Source organism: Thunnus thynnus, chromosome 19, assembly GCF_963924715.1.
Source record: "Thunnus thynnus chromosome 19, fThuThy2.1, whole genome shotgun sequence".
NCBI lineage: Eukaryota > Metazoa > Chordata > Actinopteri > Scombriformes > Scombridae > Thunnus > Thunnus thynnus.
In genome coordinates, this window is record NC_089535.1 from 18,076,874 (window position 1) to 18,102,287 (window position 25,414).

General features: G+C 39.5%; 1 protein-coding gene across 3 annotated transcripts in view; it reads left to right on the top strand.

Annotated features, from left to right (window-relative positions):
* pnpla7a (patatin-like phospholipase domain containing 7a) overlaps positions 1 to 6,511 on the top strand; it is a 31,772-nt gene extending 25,261 nt beyond the window's left edge. For 2 of the 3 annotated variants that reach the window (XM_067575362.1, XM_067575363.1), the window contains exons 34-36: positions 937 to 1,021; positions 1,674 to 1,789; positions 2,837 to 6,511. In XM_067575362.1, coding sequence (XP_067431463.1) covers positions 937 to 1,021; positions 1,674 to 1,789; positions 2,837 to 2,977 — 342 coding nt within the window. In that variant the 3' untranslated portion in view covers positions 2,978 to 6,511. The remainder of the gene's footprint in view (positions 1 to 936; positions 1,022 to 1,673; positions 1,790 to 2,836) is intronic. The other variant, XM_067575364.1, reaches the window with a different exon arrangement.
* The last annotated feature ends 18,903 nt before the right edge of the window (positions 6,512 to 25,414 follow it).

Below are 25,414 nucleotides of genomic sequence, written 5' to 3' on the forward strand. Positions count from 1 at the left end.
ACATATTAATAACTAAAGGAAAACAACCAAATTTAAAGGGAACTTCGCTGTTGTATGTATCACACATACAATGAATAAATCACCCAAATTATGGGAAAAGGTTATTTTTATTTCAAGTGGACCAGTGGGGAAAAATGTTTTCACAATACATCAGTTTAAATGTGTGGTACATGTGCACACTGTGGATTACAGTAAATAGAGACAGAGAAAGCTTCTCCTCAATGAAATTGCTGGCTGCTATTTATGTTTGCATCAGTGTACGTATGGAGGAATATATTATACTGTAGTGTTCTAACGGACGAGGTGCTGACACCTGGCAGCTGGTGTAGTTAGAGCACAGTTGGTTAAAGTGGCTATAATCAGCATTTTTTATTATAACAATGTATAAAATGACAGTGTGTATTGTGAGAGGCGTCGCTCATACTGATGAATGTACAGAGTGAATATATACACACACAGCTCCGCAGCTCCCCTCGGCTTTTATGGAGCTTTATACAGATTTTCAGCTCATTGTTTTCAGCCACAGCAGGCAGCTGTTTTCAGAGAAAAAGCTCTATAAACTGACCGTACGCTACCTGCTCAAACACACAAACACAGTCGGCGATTAGCTGGTGGACATAGTGGAGCATTTAGCAGCTTAAGAGCCAGATATTTCCCTCAGGGAGTTGGTAGAGAGAGAGAATGAATATCGGACAGAAACATGACTCCAAATGAAAGAATGTTGCTCCGTAACTGCTGGATGTGTAAATAAGCAACTATTTGTTTTACATGTTCAAAATATCAGCTTAAAAGGTTAAATGTCTGTGTTGTGTTCACAACTTGTTGCCGCTGCCTCCAAGTGGTCAAAAACATCACATCAATATCTTTCCCATTATTGGTTGGCTTAGGGTTAGGGTTAGGGTTTGTCCGTTTTTAATGTGTGTGTATTTCTTTCAGGTGGTGGCATGTCCCAATGCTTCCTTCACTGACCTGGCAGAAATCGTGTCCCGCATCGAGCCTGTCAAACCTGCTCTGGTGGACGGTAAAACTCCCAACACACACTTTTAGCCACACCTGCAATCATACTTTTTTTTTTTTTTTTTTTTTTTTTAAACACAGACGGTTTACGCACAGTGTCGAGTAAGAGGCATGCTATTACTCTTTCTCCTCCATGTTTGTCTTTCCTGTGGTTGCGCTTATTTGTTTTTGGATTGGTTTTCCTTTTCCTGTCATACTCTATTAGCAGATGAATCTGTTTCACATAGAGGAGGAAATGGATAGCTGAATCCCCAGTGTTGAATAAATTATGTGTGTACACAGGCTGGTAGCTGTAAGATGCTAATGGAAAAGTGAACATGCATAGGCAAATTCAGTATCACAAATTAAGCATTTGCAAAAAAAATTACATGTTCAAATTACATTTAGAAACCATGTTTAACAGCAACCGATGATTGTGATGTTTGAAGATGTTGCCTCTCCATCCTCCTCCTTTTTTCCCCCTCTCTTTTCTAAACTATTTTCCATCCATCACTCATCAATCTGCCCTGCTTGACTTCACACATTCTTTGCTTTTTCTGACTCATTCACCTGCACACCCACTTTCATTTGTCACCTCTTCCACACCCCACCTTTTCCACTTATTCACCCACACTGTGCTTCTTTGTTTCCCGTCCTCCACTCCTTCCCTTCATCAGACGAGTCAGAATACCACACTGACTATGAGGAGGAGGCAGTGGAGAGCGCTCTGTCTGACATGGAGCTGTACGGTCGCTATGGAGAGCACACTGAAGGGGAGGAGACTGCTGACACGGTGCGAACCTCTGGTCATTTGGGTGGACAATATGAGATTTCTTCTGCTAAGTACAGCACTTTAGTCATTACATTTCAGTCTAAAACGAGCGTCTCTGGGTAAAATATAAACGTCTACACATTTTCATTATTATTGTGCACAATCACTTTTTCTTATATCTAGACTTTGGGAACGTCAAGAGTTTCTCGCTGGCCATTGTACAAAAAGAAATGAAAGTTCATTCTGGAGCCAGGCCAATTCATGCTTTAAAGAGTAATCAATAATACCATGAAATCTATTTCAGAAAATAATTGGAAGGCACTGCAAGGCCACCTAATTCAACTAAAATGATATTTTCTCTCTAGTTAAGAGCCAGGGCCGGAGGAAGCTGTAGGGCTATGACTTTGAGTCGAAAATAAAGGAATTTTCTGTAGTAAAGCCAAGACTCAATAAAGGCTTGAAAACTGTTGAAAATCAGATTTAAAAAAAATAAATGATCGCATATGCTCAGCTCTGTTTGTTTCATAGCTGATGGGAAGAAGACTGAGCATCTGTTTAGATTTGCTTCACAAAAAATAGTAGTTTTAAGCCATGTAGTATTGAAAGTCCCCCTCTGCTCAAAAATGTGTTTTTCTGATTGTCTCCTGACTTCGATGTTTGAGCTTCACTTTGCAGAGTTTGACACTAAAAGGCAGTTTTCAAATTAATTTGCCAAAGGAGGAAAGTTTCTCTGAGCTCATCTTACATCTGAGCTTACGGGGTGGGCCTTCAAGCATGAGCTTTGCCTCCTAAAGGGGAGCATGTGAAGGTTTTAACATTTATTGTTGGTGAATAGCAGAACTTTTCAATCAGTTTAATTTTGAACAGATGGAGAAATTCAGGTAATTAAACCCTTGAATTAAGAATATCCAGCAGACAGGTCGATGATGCTTTATAAATAACAGAAAGGAAACAAAATTCCCAATAGGCAGGACGATGCATCAACAGAAACTGCGTCAATTTATAGTGACACATTCAGTCTCCTGTACTGACACTTCTCTGATAGATAACCTTGCTTCTGATCCTCAGGATGAAGAGCTGGAAGGGAGACGTGCGCACCGCATTCCCACACTCACCAGCAGCAGCCACCCTCAGTCCCCCGCCGTCCTTGAGCGTCCACAGGACGACCTGTCAAACCATGAAGTCCTTTCCAAACATTCCATTAAGTGAAGACCAGTTTCATGAACTCTACTCGAACAGGTCATCACAGTTTAACCTGCCTGTCTTTGCCTCATTTCACCTTCCGGTCTGTCCCACACGACTCTACCTGCTCTCTCATTCCGCCCATGAGACTGTCAGTGACAGTGATTACCATTTTGCCCTCTGTAACCTGGCCTTGTTAGCTGTGTGGCTGACATAACAAATGGATGGTCCCTTTAGAAAAAAAAAAAAAAAACCCAAAAATGAATACAGACAGCCAGTATCACATTTACTCGGCCACAAGAGCTATGCATTCCTAATCTATACAAGAGCAGCTGCACATCGAATTATTTCTCACATTGAGATAGTCGAGACGGCCTTCTGTGGCTTTACATGAATCACAGAAGTCCAGTGGAAGATAGAAGGTAGCAGAGGTGAGGAGATACTATTTCCATGAAATATTAATTACATGAACACAGGTGGAAAAATATGAATCTTTGTTGACTACAAGTTACACACAGATTTGAGGATTTGAGAAGGTTAAAGGTCAGTTAACCCACATTACCACCTAAAAAAAAAAACATTTTCACTTCACCAGCCACGCAGATAGTTTTGATATAATTTGGCCAAGATTTGAGATGCCCAATCTGAGTTTTCCACCACCACACTAATAAAATGTAAGTGCATGGAATGATTCACAAGTGGAAATTACTTCACATTAGAGGATATAAAACAAAAAGTTCGGGAACCACTGAATAACCCACAAAACACACTTGTTTCTTCAGTAGACTGAACTGTTGACAGCAAGGCTGTTTCTGATGAGAGAGAAGCTGCTGATTTTTTTTTTTTTTTTTAGATGTAGTCTTTTAGTGTGAGCACCACAAATGAAATTCCATTCACCTCACTAGTATCGGGGACAGCAGACATCTCAAAAACTTGGGCAAATAAAACTAAAACTATCTGCATGGCTATATACCACTAAAGTTTAGTAAGAAATATATGTATTTTTATATATAATTTGGATGAACTGACGCTTACAAGCTCAGTTTTTTTTATCTTAATTCAACACTTACATGCCCATATGTACATTTAAAGAGTTATTTTGGGGCCATTGAAATTCAGAAACCGACAATCTGACATTCACACCCACTTCACTCAGTGATTGGCCAGCTGTGCGGAGGTGAGAAAGGAGCCACGGTATGAACTTCTCTCTAGCTCTCTTTTCATTCCTCACACAACTATTTCTGTCATTCAAATGACTAAATGACGACACAATGAACGTCTTCCACACTGAAAATATGCAGCGTTATCCCCGTATTTAATCACGTCTCCCCCTTCTCTGTGTCGGCTGACTTTTCAATCCACCTTCTAGTGTGTCCAGTCGGAACATTTACAAACACTTGAAATCCTATTTTCCCGACATTTATGGTCAAACAGCACATTGTATGCAATAGTTGTGTTTGAGCATAAACTGATCCTAATAGTGGCCTCACACTGGTCTGCTCCTGGCACTAGCCAGAATACACCTAATGTATAATATAAGTGTGTTGGCGGACTAAATCCACAATCCTCATATAGTTGAAAACAAGGCATTTTAAAATTCAGTTGAAGCTAAAATGAGACTGTGGCAGTCTGAGTTTGACAAATAAATCGAGAATCTTCCAAAGGTTCAGTCTTTAATACAAATGTACAATATGGGCATGTGACTATTGTATTGTTGTATTAAGATTGACTTGAAAAAATTTGACCCTTTCCTTAAACGTTTTGCACACTCAAATCCTCACTAATACCGGCTCGCCAAACACTACTAATTTAAAAACAGAAAGGGAGCAAAACAAGCAGCACACTCTGCAGCTGCGGCCGTCAGCACAGCTTTGTCATACCCTGTGTGCCGGAGACATGGAGGGAAGTAATGATTGCAATCCACTTCAAAGCACTAGTTTCCCTCCTGGCTGGCGAGAGAGAGCCCCCTCCCCCCATCTGTTTTCTGTCTTAAATCTATCAGACACAGACTGAGCAGCAGACTTTGTGGGTCTGTTGGGTGAACTCTGAGGCTCTGCTCTTCTTAGTGCAGTTTGTGCACCTGCAGGGCAGTTCTTCACGGGAACGTGTTGTAACACAAATTACTTGGCTTGTCAAGACCGTTTCAGTGATTTGGGTCTTAATTTTTTTTTTTTTTAACGAACCAAAAGACGTTTGGTTTTGCATGTGTAGCCTACCATTTAGATGATCAAATGTTTGTTTTTTTGTTTGTTGCATACATATATTATAGTCAATAGTGAATAATTAAATGTTATATTTCATTTTTAAGCCAAGAATGTATACAACCTCAGCCCCAGATGATTTTATGCAAGTCACGGCAGCTGGACAATCATTCCAGAAATGCAACGCAATGCACAGTTGAACTTTATAGCCTTGATTAACATGCCTCTTTATATGACGCTATACCATTTTTATAGGGTTAAATTCCTCACAATCATAACTAGGGCAGCAACTAACGATTATTTCCATGATTGATTAATGCAAAAATTTCTTTGAACTAATAGATTAATCTTACGGTTTATAAAATGTCAAAAATGGTGAAAAATGAAACCATTAACAATTTCCTGAATTGTATTTTTTGTCTGACCAACAGTCCAAAATCCAAAGATATTACCAATGTAGACAGTTTAAAAATCAGATCGCAGTACTTTGCTGATATTTTCCTTTTTCTTACATGAATGCATAAACATTTTTCATGAGAATCCCTTTAAGTAGTTTTGTGAGGAACTGTGACCAACGTATGTACTGAACAAGACATTTTTACAGTGGAAAAGTAAACCTGTGTGATAGCAACATTGTTTCTAAACTACAGCAAATGTATCATACATGTCAAAATACCAATATACCTCGCAATAAGCTAACATCATCCTGCCAGTGTCTCAGTCGGGCTCTAATCATTAGTGTATCAATGCAACTTTTTATGATGTTTTCATCCTACTAGATGCAGCATCCTGTGAGCCTCGCTGTATGAAGCTGTGATTTTAGCTAATACTGGTGCTACAGCCTGCAGCCTTACATGTGTAGACAGAAACCCTGTGAAAAACACTACGGGGATCAACATATGGTGTTTGTTAAATAGAGTCTGGACACAGAATGTGTGAGCAAAACGGAGAGAGGAAAACATTATTGTTTACCAATGACGTGATGATGTTTGCACTGGTGGTTTTTGTATTTTTTTGTACTTTTGGGAGGTTTCCAAAAACCAAGCACAATGAATTGATATTGTCTGGCAGATTTAATGTTTCACTACTTTATTAAATGGGACATAGTAATGGATGAGGTGCTGATGTAATACGTGGAACTGTGCCAAGTTAACGTAACAAAGCCTTAGCTGACCCTGACAGGAAAACAACCACTTGTGCCCTCATTTGGCATTCATTTTGATGATTAATGTACAACCATGAATGAAGTTTACTGATAAGCCTGTATACTGTGACATCACTTACTCGTCTATATTTATGTTATTTGATAACTATTGTTTTTGATGATCAATTGTTACTAATAAACCACTGTTTTGATGTACTCTGCGTGTCTTTCATTTATTAATTTGCCATCTGGCTTTGCAGTTAAACATAAATGTTACCATTTAGGGATGCAATTAACCACTATTTTCATCTTTGATGTAGGTGATGATTATTTTTTCAATTAATTGTTTGGCCTTTAAAATAACAGAAGATAATGAAAACTCATCACATGAGGTCCCACAGCCCAAGGAGATGTCTCCAAATTTCTTATTTTTGTCAGATCAACAATCCAACACAGCAAATGTTTGTATTTGAGAAGCTGGAACAAAAGACTGCTGTTTTTGTTTGATGCATGTTAATAAATCATCTATCAAAACAGCTGCTGAATAATTTTTTTGTCAACCACATCAGCTAGTGGAAAATGACAAACAGAGCTCGGAGGTGGAGGGCTTTTACTTAAGTTAACATCAGAATACAATTTGCTTAGTGCTGTCCCCTGCAGGCAAATGAGCTAGTATCTTAACAACATTCACCTGAGTAAATAAAGCATCATTAAGAAAATGAACAAAATATCAACCAAAGAGTATGCAGTTCAGCTTGCTGGCCTGAGGGGAGAGATAAATACCAGGGATGAACTGTATGAACTCCAAAAATACAAATTACATCCACTGTAGTCTACAGAGGCCTTCTTTCAACAGCAGAAACAGTCTCTGTTCTGCATTGTGGCTGCTGGCGTTGCAATCCCTTAACAGCCTCTATTTTGCGTGCTGAACCTGAAGCGGAGGCCCATTTGTGGACATCAGCATGAGCTGATGTCATCTTGCGCAGATGTAAAGAACAAAAGAGTGGGGCAATACCAGTAGAAGGAGCTAGAGCATGACAACCTTTAAAGGATTTGGCTGGTGACTTTTTTTCTATATTTTTATTATTATCAACAAATGTCATGTGCAGAGCCAAACCAAAAATTAACTGCTCCTGATATTTCACATTCCTCTGTGCTGTGGGCCTCCGTTGTTGTACAAAAGTTATTAAAAACAGGTCAACGAGCCACATTGCTGCACTGGGTGACATGTTCCTTCACCATGAAGATTATGGTCACAGCACTTTGTTTAGAAACGGCTCCAAAGACTACGGTCACGTTTTCAATCTCCAGAGAGTAGTTCTGTATAAGGCCACTGCGCATGCATGGGAACTCGGTTCTGTTTACAGAGCCTCGCTCGCTTGTTGTGCTACACTACCACTACCTCTTGACTTTGTGCTACACTGTGCAGAACATTTTGTTTTAGATTACATGGCCCGACACAAAGAGAGGATGGCTGAATGAGTGAAGCAGAATGAGAGAAACAGCCCAATGAAACCATATTTGTGTTGTATTAAACTCAGGGGAGGGTGGGAAAGAAAACAGAGCTTATAAATGAAGAACTATCTTTCCTTTGGGCCTGTTTATTACATATATATACACACACACACACACACAGTGATGGATCATACATACCAATGGATGATTAATCCACCTTATTGATGTGACCTATAATGAGCTTTTTCAATCTCCCACCCTCCCTGGGGATAGCAGACTTGCATCAGCTAATTAATGAGCACACAGGGGGGAATATAGGTCACAAGAAGGGCCAGGAGAGGAGAACAAGAGAGGAATAAGTGGCACTAGCCTCGATGGATACAGCCAAGGGCCAAAAAATGGGGTGAATGAGTACAGGCTTCCAGGAAATTAGAGTCTTTTGACAGAAAGACAGAACTGACAGTGAACAAGAGGTGTCACAGCACTGGCATGTTGGTGGACAATGACACCACTGTGGACTGAATTACTGTGACAGGCAGCAAGAGATTTGTAGAGCCATTTATGGAAAAGTGAGCCAGGGGAAAATAGAGAAGAGGGGAAGTTTCTGACCTTAAAACAGATGGACAGTTTGATTTATAGAAGGTCAAATGTAATGGTCCACAGCCATACTGTATATATATATATCCCTCTCTCCATCCACACAGCGCTGCTCTTTTTCCTTCTTCCCTCTCGTTTCATCGCCTCTCATTCTTCTTCCCCTGCCTACAGGCTTTTGTGAAATGGGGACAAAAAGGACTTAAACAGGTAAGTGGGTCACACTTTTTGTTGCTGTAGTGAAGGTACCTCTGTGACGTGTGAATGCAAAAATAGAGTGTCAACACAGGGAAAGGTCCCCTTATAAAAGTGTATCAGCACCACCCACTGAAACTACTTTCTGAAACATTCAGGTCATAATACAAAGTCAATTAATCATCTCAGAATTTGTCAACTGACATAAAATTTTTATTTTTATTTTATTTAATTATTTATTTCTATTTAGGGATGGCGATTGGTTGGTCAGTCCACCACTTTGGTCCAGACTGAAATATCTCAACAGCTATTGGATGGATTGATTGATGGATGAAATCTTTTACAGACATTCACAGTCCTCTAGCACCAACATGTGGTTTACATTTTTGATTCTAAGTTTATGTGATTTTAAGTACAAATATTTACCTTGCCTAGACGATTAATCCTAATGACATTTTTAGGGCTGCAACTAACGATTAGTCATTTAGCCCATAAAATGTCAGAGTCCACAACTAAAGACATTCAGTTTACTATCATAGAAGACTAAAGAAACCAGAAAATATGCACAACTAATTGATTAATCAACTAATTGTTGCAGCTCAAGATTTTTGATGATCCCAACTTTCCATCTAGCACCCAGAAGCAGGTCAAAGCTTTAACTTATCCTGTGAAATAGGCTACTTGAAGCTCTAATAGCGACCTAGTCTCCTTGAAAATATGACTAAATTCCATCCATCCATCCATTTTCCACTGCTTGTCCAGGACCGGGTCGTGGTGGCATCAGACTGAGTAAGGAAACCCAGACATCCTTCACCCCGGCAACACCCTCCAGCTCCTTCTGGGGGATCCCAAGGTGTTCCCAGTTCAGGAGAGACATGTGGTCCCTCCAGCATGTTCTGGATCTACCCTGAAGTCTCCTACCAGTTGGACGTGCCTGGAACACCTCCAGAGGGAGGCATCTAGGTCGGTCTCGATGAGAGTCAGCACCTCAAAATCTGAGGCCATGGTGCTCTGCCAGAAAAAGGTGGATTACTCCCTCTGGATTGGGAGTGAGTTGCTGATCAAGTATCTCGGGGTCTTGTTCACAAGTGAGGGTAAGATGGAGTGCGAGGCTGACAGGCGGATCGGTGCAGCATAAGCAGTAATGTGGGCGTTGTACCGAACCGTTGTGGTGAAGAAAGAGCTGAGCCAGAGGGCAAAGCTCTCAATTTACCAGTCGGACTACGTTCAAACCCTCACCTATGGTCGCAAGCTTCAGGTAGTGACAGAATGAATGAGATCGCGCATACAAGCAACCAAAATGAGTTTGCTCCGGAGGGTGTCTGGGTTCAGCCTTAGAGATAGGGTGAAGAGCTCGAACATCTGGGGGGAGCTCATAGTAGAACCGCTGCTCCTTCGCATCGAAAGGGGCCAGCTGAGTTGGTTTGGGTACCTGGTTAGGATGCCTCCTGGACACTTCACTCTGTATAGTGGCGGTTTCAGGCTGTCTGAGGGGCAGGGGCAGAAAAATATAAAGGGCACCTGAAACATTCAATGTGCCCCCCATCAGCAGAGAACAACAATGCATGTTTGGTAAAAAGGCTACGTCCCTAATTAAGATTAACATTTCATAGGTTGATTCGGAATATAAGGAAACAACACCTTTGTGTTAAAAAGAATTTATTTTTCTAACATTTATTTTGCAAACATCTCTGTAATATAATTTACAAGGAATGGGTTTTAAATGTGTATTTCTCAAACACATCTGTAGTAAAAACATGGAACTATTAACATTTTGAGAATTAGCTGTTTTGAACAGTCTTGTCAGGGAAGCAAGAAGCACGATTGGTGAAATCAAAGGAGAATTCTTTTGGCCATAACTCTGTAAATGTTAATGACCTTCTTATGTTCAGTTGGGATGTCCCTCTCAATGGACAACAGCAGAAGACCTGTGAGCATCTGTTTCTTAGCTGGGTCTTGATCAGCTTCAATTTGGAGAATGAGCACTCAACTGATGCAGTTGTCACTGACAATGTAGCATTTATTTTGAAGAGTTTTTTCAGCTTTGGGAAGACTGTGTCCAAAAGAAAGAAGAAAGTCTGCACACTGTAGCTCCCCTTTTCTTTAGATGTGGTTTAATGGGACATCCACAAGTGATGTTTCGAGCTACATGTTCCTCTTAAGAGTCTGAAGAAGAGCATGTTCTTTAAAAAAAAACTTTAAAACAGGTGCTGGACCAAAGAAACAATGTACAAAAGAAAGAAGACAGTCCGCACACCGTAGCTGCCTCTTTCTTTAGATTTGGTTTAATGGGACATCCACGAGCTACATGCTCTACTTCAGACTCTGAAGAAGAGCGGAGAGAAAATAGAGAAGAGAAAAAGGGAGCTATAGTGTGTGTACTTACTTCTTTCTTTTGTACATTGTTTCTTTGGTCCAGTGCCTGTTTTAAAGGGTTTTTTTAGATGTGCATGTCTACCACACACTTTTTAGAAGACTGTGTCGACAACATTTTCTTTAAGGCACATAAGCATAGCTTGGACATTGCTGATAGGGAGAGCATAGGAAGAGTGGAACATCTTAAGTGCAGTGACAATACTGCCTTCCTCCGTGTCATAGAACTGGCAAACATCCTTGAATGATTGGGCAGCTCTGTCATTTGTCATGCCTTTCCAGTTCCTTGGGGTGGTAAAACACTGACATACAGCACTAAAACTGCACTAGTAGGATATGTTTTTATCCCAACCAAGGAAGTTGTTTTCCCTCCTCTCCATTTGTGTGTCTGTTAGCAGGGTTACTAAAAGGGTTCTCTTCCAGATTTCATGACAGGATACATTTTTAAAACTTTTTAACATGCCTAGGCAGAGGTTTAAGTCCTACTAAGCATCCCTCTAATTGCTAATGTCTAATGTAAATGTACCTTTATCCCTCTCATCTCCTGCCTTGGTGCTCCAAGCTGCATTCTGCAGATCCCTTTATATCCCTTTCTCCAATCTTCTGTCTCTTCTTGGCATTATGTAATCATAAGGTAACCCAATGCTAATCTTCCTCTCCAATAGTGCAAGTTGATCCAAGCTAAAGGGTTGTAAATGCATTTTGATTGCTATGTGACCTATACCTCACAAATTGTCATACTGTAGGATCAAGGTTGCAGCTTAGACTGCACTGACCCAAACAATCTAAAGGGAGTGTGGCTGAACTAACTAGTGAGTACTACTGTACCAAAATCAACTAAATGGAATAATGTCAGCTACAACAAATACAAAATGTTGTTAAGATTGCCTTATTTTCCTAATGGTCAGCCTACATAAAGGATACATTAATTTTATAATGTGATGGCCAGGTCACTCCATTGTAAGGGCATCATACAGGGCAAAGTATCTCATGTTCTCTAAGGGAAGGGCACTTCACAGCGTTTTCCTCCATAACAGTGCACCCTATAAGGAACCTTGTTTCATTGAAAGGGCATCCGATTCTGAACTTCAGTATGTTAGACTTTGTTAGTATGTTAGACAATTTTTTTTGTTCACTAGAAGGGCACCCATACAGAAACTCCAGTTCACCCCATTACAACTGCATCATAGGGCACTGCATTACATCCTCTTCACTTAAAGGGCACATCATGTTTTCTTGTTTTTGGGGGTTCTTCACACAGCACTATCACATTTTCTTCCACTGAAAGGGCAACATGAGGTCATTTCATCCCAGATTGTCACATATAGAGGCACTCAAGGGCATTTCATCCTGATTTACCCTTAACTAGACAGTCATTACAAAACTTTGGTATGTTTTTTCCTTTGTGCTGTCACCTTAGAGGGCATTTTCAGGGCCAGCCAGTCAAGTTGCAGTTTACATCCATGTCTGTCCAGACTCATATAATATTTGTAGTGAAGAGTTGAAGGAACTAAATAAAAGGTATTAAGTGTATTTTCTGGCAAAATGAAAGTTATCACTGTATTGACATTTACGAATAGTGAATAATTTCCAGTGAGAAACACACTGTCTTTCCTTAAAGACAATTTGGATATAAAATGTCATCACTTCATCATTTTATCCTATTAGACATTTGTGTGAAACTTTTTCATAATTACCATATGAATTCCTGAGTTATGGCCAAATTATTTTTTGTGAGGTCACAGTGACCTTTTACCTTTTACCACCAAAATCTAATCAGTTCATCCTTGACTCCAAGTGGATGTTTGTGCCAAATTTGAAGAGATCCCCTAAAGGCCTTCCTGAAATATTGCGTTCACAAGAATGGGACGAACAGACAACCTGAAAACATTATGCCTCTGGCCACAGCTGTTGTCGGCACAGAGACATAAAAAACATCCGTGAACATAATCCTGACAGCGATTATATTTGCCAATGCAACATAATTAAGAAACAGTTTAGTTGTATATGAATGTAATTTCTAGGAGACAGGGTTGCTGATGGATTTCCATGACATATTAACAAAATCTGGTCTTAACCAGCGAAGACCTGCTTGGTTGGCACAAAATTTTGTACAGACATTCATGGTCCCCTGAGGATGAATGGTTTTGAGTGAAATGTCTTGACAACTATTGGATGGATTGCCATGAAATCTGTTAAACGCAATAATGTCACCCTCACAATAAATTGTAAGGGCGTAATGACTTTGGTGACCCATTGACTCTGCCTTTCAGGTCAAATTTTTAACATGTCCAATACTTTGGTTTATGACTAAGATACTGCAGGTATTTTAGTCATAAACCAAAGTAAACGAATGACATTCCCATCAGCCTCAGCTATACTTTTTGTTTAGTGCTAATTAGCAAATGTTAGCATGCTAACACGCTAAAGTAAGATGGTGAATAGGGTAAAAATTACATCTGCTTAACACGGATACAGCATTGTCCTTTTGAGGACTTTATAGCATGCTAACGTTAGTTAGTTTAAAGCACACAGAGCCACTAGCATACTGTAGCTGTAGACTCCTAGTCAAGTTATTACGCTTCTCAAATGAGAGAATATGCTTCTCTCTGTTTTATATCATTGTAAATTGAATATCTTTGGGTCTGAAGACTAACCTTGGAGAAATGTAGGAACCTCTCATAGGCACTTTTCACTTGTTTGTCATACTTTATGGACTGAATGATTACTCGACAGATTAATCAATAATGAAAATAATCATTACTTGCAGTCATCCACTAAAGCATACTCTATACACAAAACAACAACACATTCATTATTGATCTCCTTCACCTTATTGCAATTGATTTGATTTTCTGTGTCCCACTGCAGCTATAGTCAGTTATCACTGTTCTGACACATGCAGGCAATCAGGAAACACACAGTCTACATCCATAAATTCTTTGCAAGTGCTGAGCAACACACAGTCTCATGCACACATAAGACAGAAATTATCACATGCAAACTGCTGTCTTGCTCACAATTCACAAATGTGGTCGAAACATTCTCACGTTCACGTAGAATAAAGGAAGAATGAAACAGCAGTGAACACTTCTTCTGAGTCATGCAGCCCTAATAAAAAGTATTTGACTTCAGACTACCTTCTCTGTTTTCACATCTTGGATGTGTGTGTTCAGGTGGGGCTACATTTGAGACTCTCCACAAAAGCACGGGAATCATCTCTGACTGATTCTAAGCTGAGGCCTTGCAGCTGAAATCAGTCTGCTGCTGCCGTCACCTCTCCTCATACACTTGAGTTCAGAGCTCTGTCAGCCTGCAGCTACAGCACCACTTGTGTAAACCTTTCCCTCTCAATGTGCCTCTGCCATCCATAACACGAGATCTGTGCTTTTTTTTGTTCCAGGACAGAAGCGGCAGCCGATCCCAAAGCGCTCCCTTTTTAGTGAAAAGCTCTTGATAGATGTGATTTTCCTAACTGCTGCACCGAGACTCATTTGAGGTAGAATTGTGTCCACAGCGGCAGAGTAATTTCTAGGACTGTCTGTCTGGATAGTGCTTTATTGCACATAATCTGTTCTGTGTGTGTGTGTTTTTGATGTCCCTGTCTGCAGTTTAGCACAGATGCAAATTCAATGTTCTCAAAAATATCCCTGCATTTGCGTGTTGATTGATGACGTTGTTTTGATCCTGAGCTCAGGCGAGACACGGATTTGTCAGCAGCTACACATATTAGGGAGAGTTATATAAAATAAACCAGTTACTTTTATCTAACAGCTGTGTAGAACAACAGAGTAGAATTTGCATTTAATGAAGAAACATTATCTATTCACTGGAATGCAGTTGCAAACGAGGGCATTAAAAGAAGGCTAGACATTGGAGAACCTCTAAACTACATTTTTTTCTGAATGTTAAAAGCTATTTTGGATCTTTTTGATGGGGATGGATCAAAAAGTGCTGCGGCCCTGTGGAATGTATTTTCAAGTAAGTTGTCTGATTATTTTAATTTACCATCTTGCTTTTCTTACCTAGCTGTCAAAACACTGCAAGTAAAAAGGTGGAAAGAGAAAATGATAAAAGATTTATGCTTCATAAAAAAAACGAAATAAACTACAGACATATAGTAGCTAGTTGCTCTTTTTGGCTAAAGCATGTGTTATTATGTCTCAGTGTGTTGAATAACTAAGTGAGCTTTGGACATTTCCCCATATATATATATATTTTTAATAGACTTTATAAATGATAGACTTTTTTACAGACTTAATGATTAATTCTATGAAAGCTTCAGCCATCTGTTCCAGAAATTTTATAGGGCTCAATAAATCACCTGAGCAATATATCAAACTATATTATCAATGGCCAATAAGTAACACAGAATGGCAGTGCAGAAAAACCAGAGATGTTCGAGGGAGAGTGTGAAAGCTCATTATTGATCTTTGAAATAGTAGCTTGACAAAAAAATTACAGGTTACAGGTAGTAGTTGGAGGACCATAATGGAAATAAGCCCTTTTGGCTTTTTTACGCTTTGATCCTCGATGATTGTAACAATTTTAAATCTGTATGTTTTGGATCATCAAATAAATTAACTCAATCAATCAGGAGACAATGATGATGACAATGTTTATCCTCCAGAGAGCACATCTATCTTGGTGGCAAATTCTTTAAAAAAAACAAAAAACAAATGTAAAAGATCATTTTTAAAAATGTATGCAAAACAATGCAACCCGGAGAGCCAAATTGTGAAATTCACCAAAGATATTCACATATTAGTAACGAGTTTTTGTCACATGTCCAGAAAATCAATAAATGCCAAGTAGATTTACTTTGTGTGAGAGTTGCAGGAAGTCATTTTTCACAAAAACCTTGTATCCAGCATCTTGCTTTGTCAGCTCTGGGCTCAGCAGGGTCCTGTAATTTAAGGTTGTCGGCTATCTCTAGATTTTTATTTTTTTTTCTTCCTAGGTTTCAATCTAGGTAATGTCTGAGTGTGAGTCAGTTGATCACCGCTGCAGGCCTGTACACGATGTGGTGATAAGAAGAAAATGAGATTGTCTGTAGCAGCACTATCAACAGGGTTTTTAGCTGTTTTTCTATGTGGGGCGACAGAGGTGATGATTCATATTTGACTTTACATAACATACATTTTACCTCTCGGACATAAATCTGATGCTTACACATTTACAGTAAATGTGATGGAGCACTTAAATGTTAACACCTCTCTGCACACACTGCTGAAGCACTCATGTTCAGAATTTAATCATGCTGTTCTGCACAACAAAACTGCTCTCACATACAGTACATCACTTAAACACCTTCACATTACTGTAAAAAACAGTCAAAACACTACTAAAACACTCAACTGCCATTGATTACCAACAACAAAATGCTGAAATAATAAGTGAAATTTGCAGGCCACCTGTAAGCATTTCATTGTTGTAAGTGAGGAAATATCTGCTGAATATATAGACTGCTACTGAGGAAATGTGATCATTTGCAACCAGGGAAACAGGACCTGAGGGTGTAGGAATAAACATAAAACAAGAAGAATGTTTGAAGAAAGAAGTACACTGGTGAACAACAACAGTCAACCATAATAGAAATTATTTTCCTTTACAGAAATTCCTCTAAAATATGTATGTTAAGGTAAATTCTGTTGGGATTTATGTGCTCAGTGGCCTTAAACATATTCTCTTTTCTGAAAACTCACTCTTTTGTAAAATTTTTAAAATTTATATTCCAGGCAGTCTTTATTATGTAATGTAAAAACAAACAAACACTTCAGAGGTGTCCTCCTGTTACTGTCTGATCACGAGAATAGTCTCCTGCCAGCCAATCAAAATTGATAATTATCAGTGGTAATAGATAAAAGTCAGGTATTACCTCATATTTATTTGTGTGGTAAGGTGTTACGATAAATGCATCACTATGCCCATTGTGTTTGTGCAAAAATGCCTCACAACAATATAGTAATAAAAAATATTACATCCAAATCTTTACGCAGATATTGCATTTTAGCTATAATGTTGGTCAGTGACCTGTACCAGCAACGTGCACTACCAGTAGCCAATAATAATTAGGTAATAGTTTTACAACCAAACCAAGACTACAATTCTTGTAACACTACTGTTAGGTAGTAAAGGGCAGTAACAATACATCAAGAGAACACACTTGAAGTTTAACATGCAGGACGAGCTGATAAACAACTGTTTAAATCAGTTTTATCCAAAGTCTTTTATCAGTACACACACAGCTGATTAAATATTGTAAACTTCTACATCACAATTGCTCATTGAGAGTAGTTTTTAAGCCTCATTAAAACAAATTAAAGACAAACTCAACTTTCTATTTAGAAAAGAACAGTAGAAAAGAGAAAAAAAAAAGTCATCATCACTCAAAATCATATCTCTGTCTGGCAGATTATGTGGGTCTGGATATGAGTCTGCAGAAACCCAGCAAGTCTAAGAATATGACTTGAAACTTGTGTGTGGGAGTGCAGGTCCAGCACTGTGTACTGTGTCATACGATAACAGAGGTCAGGATTAAAACAAAGATGGAGACACGGCTGCTGCTTGATCCGGGCAGAACTGCTGCCTCCCTCAGCTCTCTGCCAGTCTAATAATATCCTGCTAACGCTGCTGATTGGGAACACGAGGTGAGAGCACCTTGCTGTCCAAATACGTCACCAGTGTTTGCAGCTGCCAAAAGAAGAATAACTTTTCTCCAGATAGAAACAAGGCCATGGGTTTTGAATATTCTCTGCATGACGGAAAAACTCCCACTTACCTACTTGCCACAGTGGAGACTGAAAACAGCAAATATAGAATGAAATGACGTAAATGATGTATTTTTACACCAGGCTTCTTCATAGTTGGTCAGACATATTGTATGTGTTATTTTGGGTTTGGTTTAAAATAAATGAAAGATAAATTTAAAGCAGATCTGTTGATTTTCAGTGTAGTTGCTCATCTCTACAGAAGTTTTGAGAAGCTTTTACCACAGTGCTGTCTTGGTTTAAGTCAGGTAATCGCGCTCAAACTAATGTGTTCTTGATTTACTTCTTCAATGCTTTTACAGTCTCACGTTTTCTGTTTCAAGTGTACTTTGCCCATTCATCCATATTTAGGATCGCATGAAGCTAGATCCATGCTAAGTGGCAACTACCATGGCCAATGTCTATTTTAATGTCAGTAAGAAAAATCAACCCATTTTTCTGCAGACCATGATCAGCATGTGTCAGTATTTATGAATATGATTTGATTGAGTGTGTGTGTGTGTGTGTGTGTGTGTGTGTGTGTGTGTTAACCAGTTAACTAGGGATGGCTTGTCCAAAAGATGAATCTCCAGGAAATTAATGTAAGTCTATGAAAATGTGATCTAGGACAACACGTGTGTGTGTGTGTGTGTGTATCAGTGTCAGGGTGCACAGTCTGTCAGCACCAGGGTCTCCCATAACTCACCCACCCAGCATCCCGATGACCGCTCGTTTATCACTTTCTTCTCTCTCGCTTCACTCCCTGTTCGATTCAGAGCTGGATGGGCTGTCACCACAAGCCATCTTTCATTTTATTCTCCTGTCCTCTCCTTGCTCTCCATCTGTGAAAATATCTCCCCATTCTCACCTCCCCTTGTCAGCCCTACCTGTCCCTGCATTTCTCTCACTGCCTGTATCTTCTTCTCTCTTTTGTTTTTCCATTGCAGGAAAACCCCTCTTCCTACTGTAAATTGTCTCTATTGTTTGCCAACCCACAGAGATCTGAGGCGTTTTGGCAGGGCTGCCCTCAGAGGCATTAGGCCGCAGTGAGTGAGAAACCGAGTCAGAGACAGCTGACCTTTTCCCAGTTGAGCAGTGAGACAAAACAGAGAGGGGAAGCAAAGGGGTTTAATCAGATCAATGTGCCCTTTGTCATCTTGCCGTCTGCCCTGTCAGTCTGTGTATCTGTCGGCCCATTTGCTGTCCTGTTTGTTTCTGTGTGGATCTATTTTCTATGTGTCATCCATCTATCTGTCCAACTGGTTTCCTGTCTGTTTGTTAGTCTGCTCGATATGTTTTGCCTGTGAAACCGCTGCCTTCTAATCAAGTTCAGCCTGACTGATTTGTTGACTGTTTGACATTATATATATGCTCTCTCTCTCACTCTCTCTCTCTCCCTATACACACATATATATACACACATACATACATACAACGTCAAACAGTCAATATGGAGCTTTAGCGAAAGTTTGTTCAGGAGGACCATCTCTTGCATGCTCAGGTCTATAGTTTTATTTCTCAAATCATCTGTCATTACCATCCCTCACACACGCTCACTCATAATTTCCTTGCTGTTATTGCCTGGAGCTATCAATTGAGTTGTCAGCTGGTCATATCTAACCAATAGCACAGTGACACCTTCATTGTATTGTTTTCTGCCTCTCTGCCTTAGTGCTTTCATGCTGCCATTATGCTCGCCGCACCACCTCCCCATCACCGCCCAGTCTTTGCAGATTCATCAGTGCATCACTTCATCAACCTCATTAGCCTTATCGGCCTCACCAGAAGTCATCAGCCACCATCACCACCACCAGTGTCTGGACTCCATGGGGGGATTTGTCTCGCTGTTGCTCAGGACTAATGTCTCTCGATTACAACATCTCCCTGTAGAGTCTACGCACCAGACTTTTGACAAGATTTAATCATCAGTATCATCTGTAAAATAAATTTCATTTATTCACTTCATTCATATATGTGTAGCTGTGTATATGTAGGTAAGGATGCATTTTTATAATATGTGGATGTCCTTGTGTACAAACCAAAACTTTTTTCTTCTAAAATAAAAAATCATTATATTTTTTTATGTGCAAAAAAACCCCCAAAACCTGCTACTGCACTTTTATAACAATATGTCAGCAATCTGTTTTGGTTTTACATAAACATAAAACAAACTTTTTTGATTAAGATCCTTTAAATTATTAATATTTGTTTTTAATTATTGTGAGCAAGAAACGTACTGAGCAGGACATTTCCTTTAAAATAAATTTGTCAGGGTGTCTGGTGAACAAACTATTCCAGCTCAAACATATCTTTGGTATCTCTGCACTGAAATCTCTTTCATTTGTGCTGATACTGAGGTATCTGTACAAGCTAATATGAGCCGATATAATGACCCAGACAGATTTTCAGTCATGCTCTTCTGCAGACAGCTGTTTATCAACCATAGATCAACCTAGGCAATCACCTTAAGCAGAATCCTATTGTGAGTATATAAACATTTGGGCAACTTTCTTTCAAAATTAAGGATCCAGAGCAAGCTGTAGGTAATTAAAATTAATGAACATTTTGGGGGGGCTTGTTTAATGATACTGTAGGTAAAACATACTTTGATCTCTGCAATATCCTTTTACCGAGGCAGGGAACTTCTTCCAGCATCAAGCAGTTTTTCTTTTACATATATGAAGTTTCTCATTATGCAAACTAGTGAAACACAGATCATTGCTTTGAACATCAGCCTGATTATTCAATATGTGGTTTTGCATACATCTGCTCTATGACATATATTGAAATCGGAAAATATCCTTAATAATGCTACGATATTAATCCCTATCAAAGTGAAGAAGAATGCATACTAAACACCGATGATTTTATTACACGACTGACATTTCAGCCACACTTGGCCTTTCTCGAGGCAAGTTCAATACAAACTTGATACAGCCTTATATACTATACACATCTCACACCTGATACTAATCCACAATCAGTGACATCATCAGAAATTTAAAAAGGGTACACCTGAGTTCATCACAATCGCTGAACATTAGAAAAAGTTAAGAGAACACATCAACATCTCTTTCCATACACATTTTTAACATGAAGAGACACACCATAAAGACTTTTGGACTTAATCCCTAAAATATTCTTGTCTCAATAATCTAGTTTAAAGATGACAACCTAAAAGTGAGGGCTTCATAGAAATGTACACAAGGACCTATTTTTATTTAGCCATTACAAAAAATGTATTTGATCCATATCACTGCCATGACCAGCACCTAGATTTTGGTGTGCATTCACCAGACAATTCTTCCTGACTCTCTTTTGGTTTGTAAATGCTGTTCTTACAACTAACCATGAAAGTTGACTTTGTCATTCATCTTCTAGAAATGGATTCAATTATGCAAGTTTATACCCAAGGGGTTGCTTTATACAGTATAATACAATACACGGGAACATCTTATCTGCCTTTTTGTTTTGTGTTGTCTGTTTTTTTTATCCACATGCCACTTCATACATCGTCATCTGCCTGTTTTCCCGTTTGTCCATCAATCTCAACTCTACCTCTGTGTTTTTCTTCATGTCTGTCAGTCAGCTGCTCTGTGTCATTACATGTTTCTGTATATCTGCCTGTCGCTCCAGTTGTCTCTCCCTCTGTCTGCCTGGTTGTAGCTGTGCAGGGAGGAGAGCTGCAGCACAGGACAAATAGACGCTCTCTGGCCCTTTGGCTTCACATCCAACTCCATCATGATGTCCCCCGAGAAGCAGTAAATCACTGCCCTCCCTGCAAAGGACATATTGTTCCTGATGATCGTTGGTATGCACCAACAGAGTTCTCAGACTACAGGGCAGTTTTTGTGTGTGTGTGTGTGTGTGTGTGTGTGTGTGTGTGTGTGTGTGTGTGTGTGTGTGTGTGTGTGTGTGTGTGTGTGTGTGTGAGAGAGAGAGAGAGAGGGAGAAGGAAATCTATTGTCGGCTGATGCCTGGTGACATCATTGAGCTTCATTTTTACAGCCTTAAGCATTTCTCTCTCACAGACACACAGGAAGTGAATGGATCGAGCAAGGTCACGTTCGTCTGGGTAAACAGACGAAAACGGGCCTCCATAATTCATCATTCAGCCTCTGGGAAGACAGCCAGCGCTGGCCTCAGTATTTCATTCATGTGCAGTGTAGTGGAGCCCCATTCACTCTGGGCAAAGCTTAAATATACCCAGTGGACGCTTCCCGAGGAGCTGCTCAAATATGTTTACGTTCTAATACCTGATAACTCAGCAGGAGTTACAGTAGAGGGAATTCCACCGGGGTTAACAGAGAACTGAATATAACACATGTATGTTGTTGTAGTCATACATATTGACAACATAATCAGCCCTTTTTATGGCATCTCAGATTGTTTTGCAATTTTATATGATGCAAATACACATCCAAAACATCATATTCACACGTTGGCAAAGGTGTACCCATTCTCCTTCTTTACAGTCAATGAAGTTGTAAGTACCCTCTTGAGGCATGCAGCTTGCTTCCTCATGAGAGGACCCTCAAGTGTTCTCTTATTGTCTTGAGGAAATGCTGGTGAGAGCAGGGACCTTTTAAAAAAACAAAACAAACAAACTTCCTATTGGTGCATTCAAGGACAACATTAAAGGTTTTTGATTTGGCTGCCAAACAGAAACCACCAAATTTGAATAATCCTTTGAGCTTGATTTTTTCAAAATGCTCATAAACACAATGCTTTTCGGCAGATGACTCTCAAATGCCAGACATCTCATGTGGTCTCTGCTTAATTTACAAGTGCAACTGCTTATTTAAACTGTCTTTGTGGTAGTAGTTGTATCATTTGTCCTGTGCTCTCCTTTGAGAAAAAACATCAGAAAGCAAAAGGGATCAATTAATATTTTAAATTCTTTGATTTCATTGTGGCCCCCAGTTTTACATTATTTCGATTAAATATTGTTCTCTCATCGGTTTACATAGATGGAGTCTTTATTTCTATACAGCAAGTCAAATCTTGCTTAAAGCAATAATGTTCTATCATAAGCAGAGCAGACAGTCACACCGAGCCTGATGGCATCCTGTTACACAGCCCACACTAGCTTTCCTGCTAAAGTCTCCCTCTTATCTATCTTGCAAACATGAATGCAAGTTTTGTCCTGTGCTGTAGCTTGTTGAACGAGCCACCAAACAAACATTCACCAGGGAAAGGTGCACTGCTAACATCAGTTAGCAGGATAGATAGCTAATTAGCTGCTAAGCTGCAACACATTAAACAGCGTGTTAACATTCTTGAAAATTTTACTTCGGGCCCATTAGATGCTGTTTTTTTTCAATCCTCTTGTACAGCAGTTTGTTTACTTTGTCTCCATTCCATACGATGTAACATCAGACCTTTATTCTTCATTCAAATAATACAAAACTACTAAAAATACATTTAAAAAACAAGCTAACATTATTTCTGGTGATTAAATGTGATTTTAGTTGAACTTTAAAACATACTTTGTCAAAAATGGAAATGTGACTAAAATGTAAAAGTTTGAGGCCTCTGAAGTGGAGGTTGGTGGCAAAAAAGGAGGATTTGCTGCTTTTCTGTCTTTTATATAATTGTAAAAGCCAAAAACTACATTGTACAGTAAACCAAACTAGACAGAATAAAGCTACACATTTCAGTCATTCTTTCACCCACTGCCTTGACCATAACTCTCATCACCTGATCCTGCAGATGTTGCCCCAACTTTTGTCCTTTTTTCTATCACACATTACCTAGTTATCTTTCTCCACTCTTATGTCCATTTCTTCCAATCTCTTCCACTTTCCCCTCTCCATCCTCCCTCGTTTCACACCTTCTCCCGCTTCCGTCAGCTTTCTTCCTCTCTCTCTCTTCCTCTTCTTTACCTCTCAGAGAATCAAACCACTGCTCCTCAGCCAACCAGAGAGCAGAGGAATCTATTAAGCACCGTAGTGGAAATATGTCACCTGGGAGTCGATGTTACGAGCGATTTAGTGGGGAGAGAAGGATGAAGAAGAGGATAAATGGAAGGAGGGAGGTGTGCTGCAGTACCAAGGTGAGACAAGGTGGGGATAGGCATGGGTGTCACGTACGGAGAAGGCCTTTCCCTCTTCTCTCCTTCTCTTTTACTCTCTCTCACACATACACACTGTTGGTTGAACCTTAAAAGCCGACACGAATGTCATTAGTCTCAGAAGTGATTCTGGACCAGTAATGAGATTGGAGGACTGCCCCGTTAGAGTTATATCACCCTTAACAATCTTGTAAATTTACCTGCTTACACTGCAGTGGGCAGACATACATGACAGCTCATCTCCACATCTGAATAAGGGCGACTTGATTTTTAGACCTGAGTTTTCATTTGGTACTGGATGGTTCCATATGATGTAGAGCCAGTGAATGAAAGTATTGACCCATTAGTCCATGTATAGAGGAACAAAGGTTTGGAAGCAAAGAGGTACGTTTCATATAGTTTTGACTGAAATACTGAAGTGCTTCTATTGTCTTCAAAGGAATTCTCATTTTTATGAAATATTTTCCAAACTTGATAAAAGAGATTTCCGCACACTTAGTTCTGCAGTATTTCACTATATTTTGAGCTTTCAGTCTGTCAGACCTTCATCAGAGGATACATGATTCAATAATGAACAGGCAGGTAAAAATAACTAACCCTATTCTAATCATTGGCAGTATGCAATACACCTGTGCACACCCTGGTGGTGTTGACTACAGCATAACACTCATATTGAAATCCTCATTGAGGCCCGTAGGCTGAAGTGTATCTGAAGTGTCAATCCAATAGAGCTCCCTCTGGCACATCTTTCTCTCCATGTCTCCCCCTCTTAGCAATTCAATGTGTTCAATGCCCTGGAATCATAGAGAGGAGTTAGGGTGTGAGAATTCATTGAAACGACAGGCAACAAGATAGTTCACATCATTGTGTCTGAGGGAGCTCTTGTGCTCACTAATATTTTGTTTCAGCATGCATGTAGTTTTACCTATATAAATCTTATCACATGGGCATTTTAATAAAAAAGTTACATTTTCTGTGCTGCATGCAACAAATCCCGCTCTGACAAATCCCTGCTTTGTCTCCTGCATCACCATATATACCTCTAAGGTCTACATCCTCAAGAGGACCATTCTAAAACATGGGCCTATTTTGGCTTCTGACCCAGCATTTGTCCAGCGTTTTAAGGATCCCCCATCTATAGACTAGGTCTTAACTCACATAACAAGCTGCTGTGAGCCAATATTAAAGCAGGTCCAAAACAGACTCTTTTAGCTCTTCTAAGAAATGGCAATTATCCATCCATAAAACCCTTAACAGGAAAACGTTTGCCCAATCTTGGATGTCTAGAAACAGGAGTTTTCCATGTATTGTGGCATTGGGCAAACATTTTCCTGTTAAGGGTTTTATCATATGCAGCATAGAAAATGTAAAATGGACATGTGATAAGATTCATATAGGTAAAACTACGCGCATGCTGAAACAAAAAATTGTGAGAACAAGAGCTCCATCAGACACAATGATATGAGCTGTCCTGTTGCCCGTCATTTCAATGAATTTTCACACCCTAACTCCTCTCTATGATTCCAGGGCATTGAACACATTGAATTGCTAAGAGGGGGAGACATGGAAAGAAAAATGTGCCAGAGGGAGCTCTATTGGATTGACACTTCAGATACACTTCAGCCTACGGGCCTCAACAAAGATTTTGATATGAGTGTTATGCTGTAATCCAAGATGTTT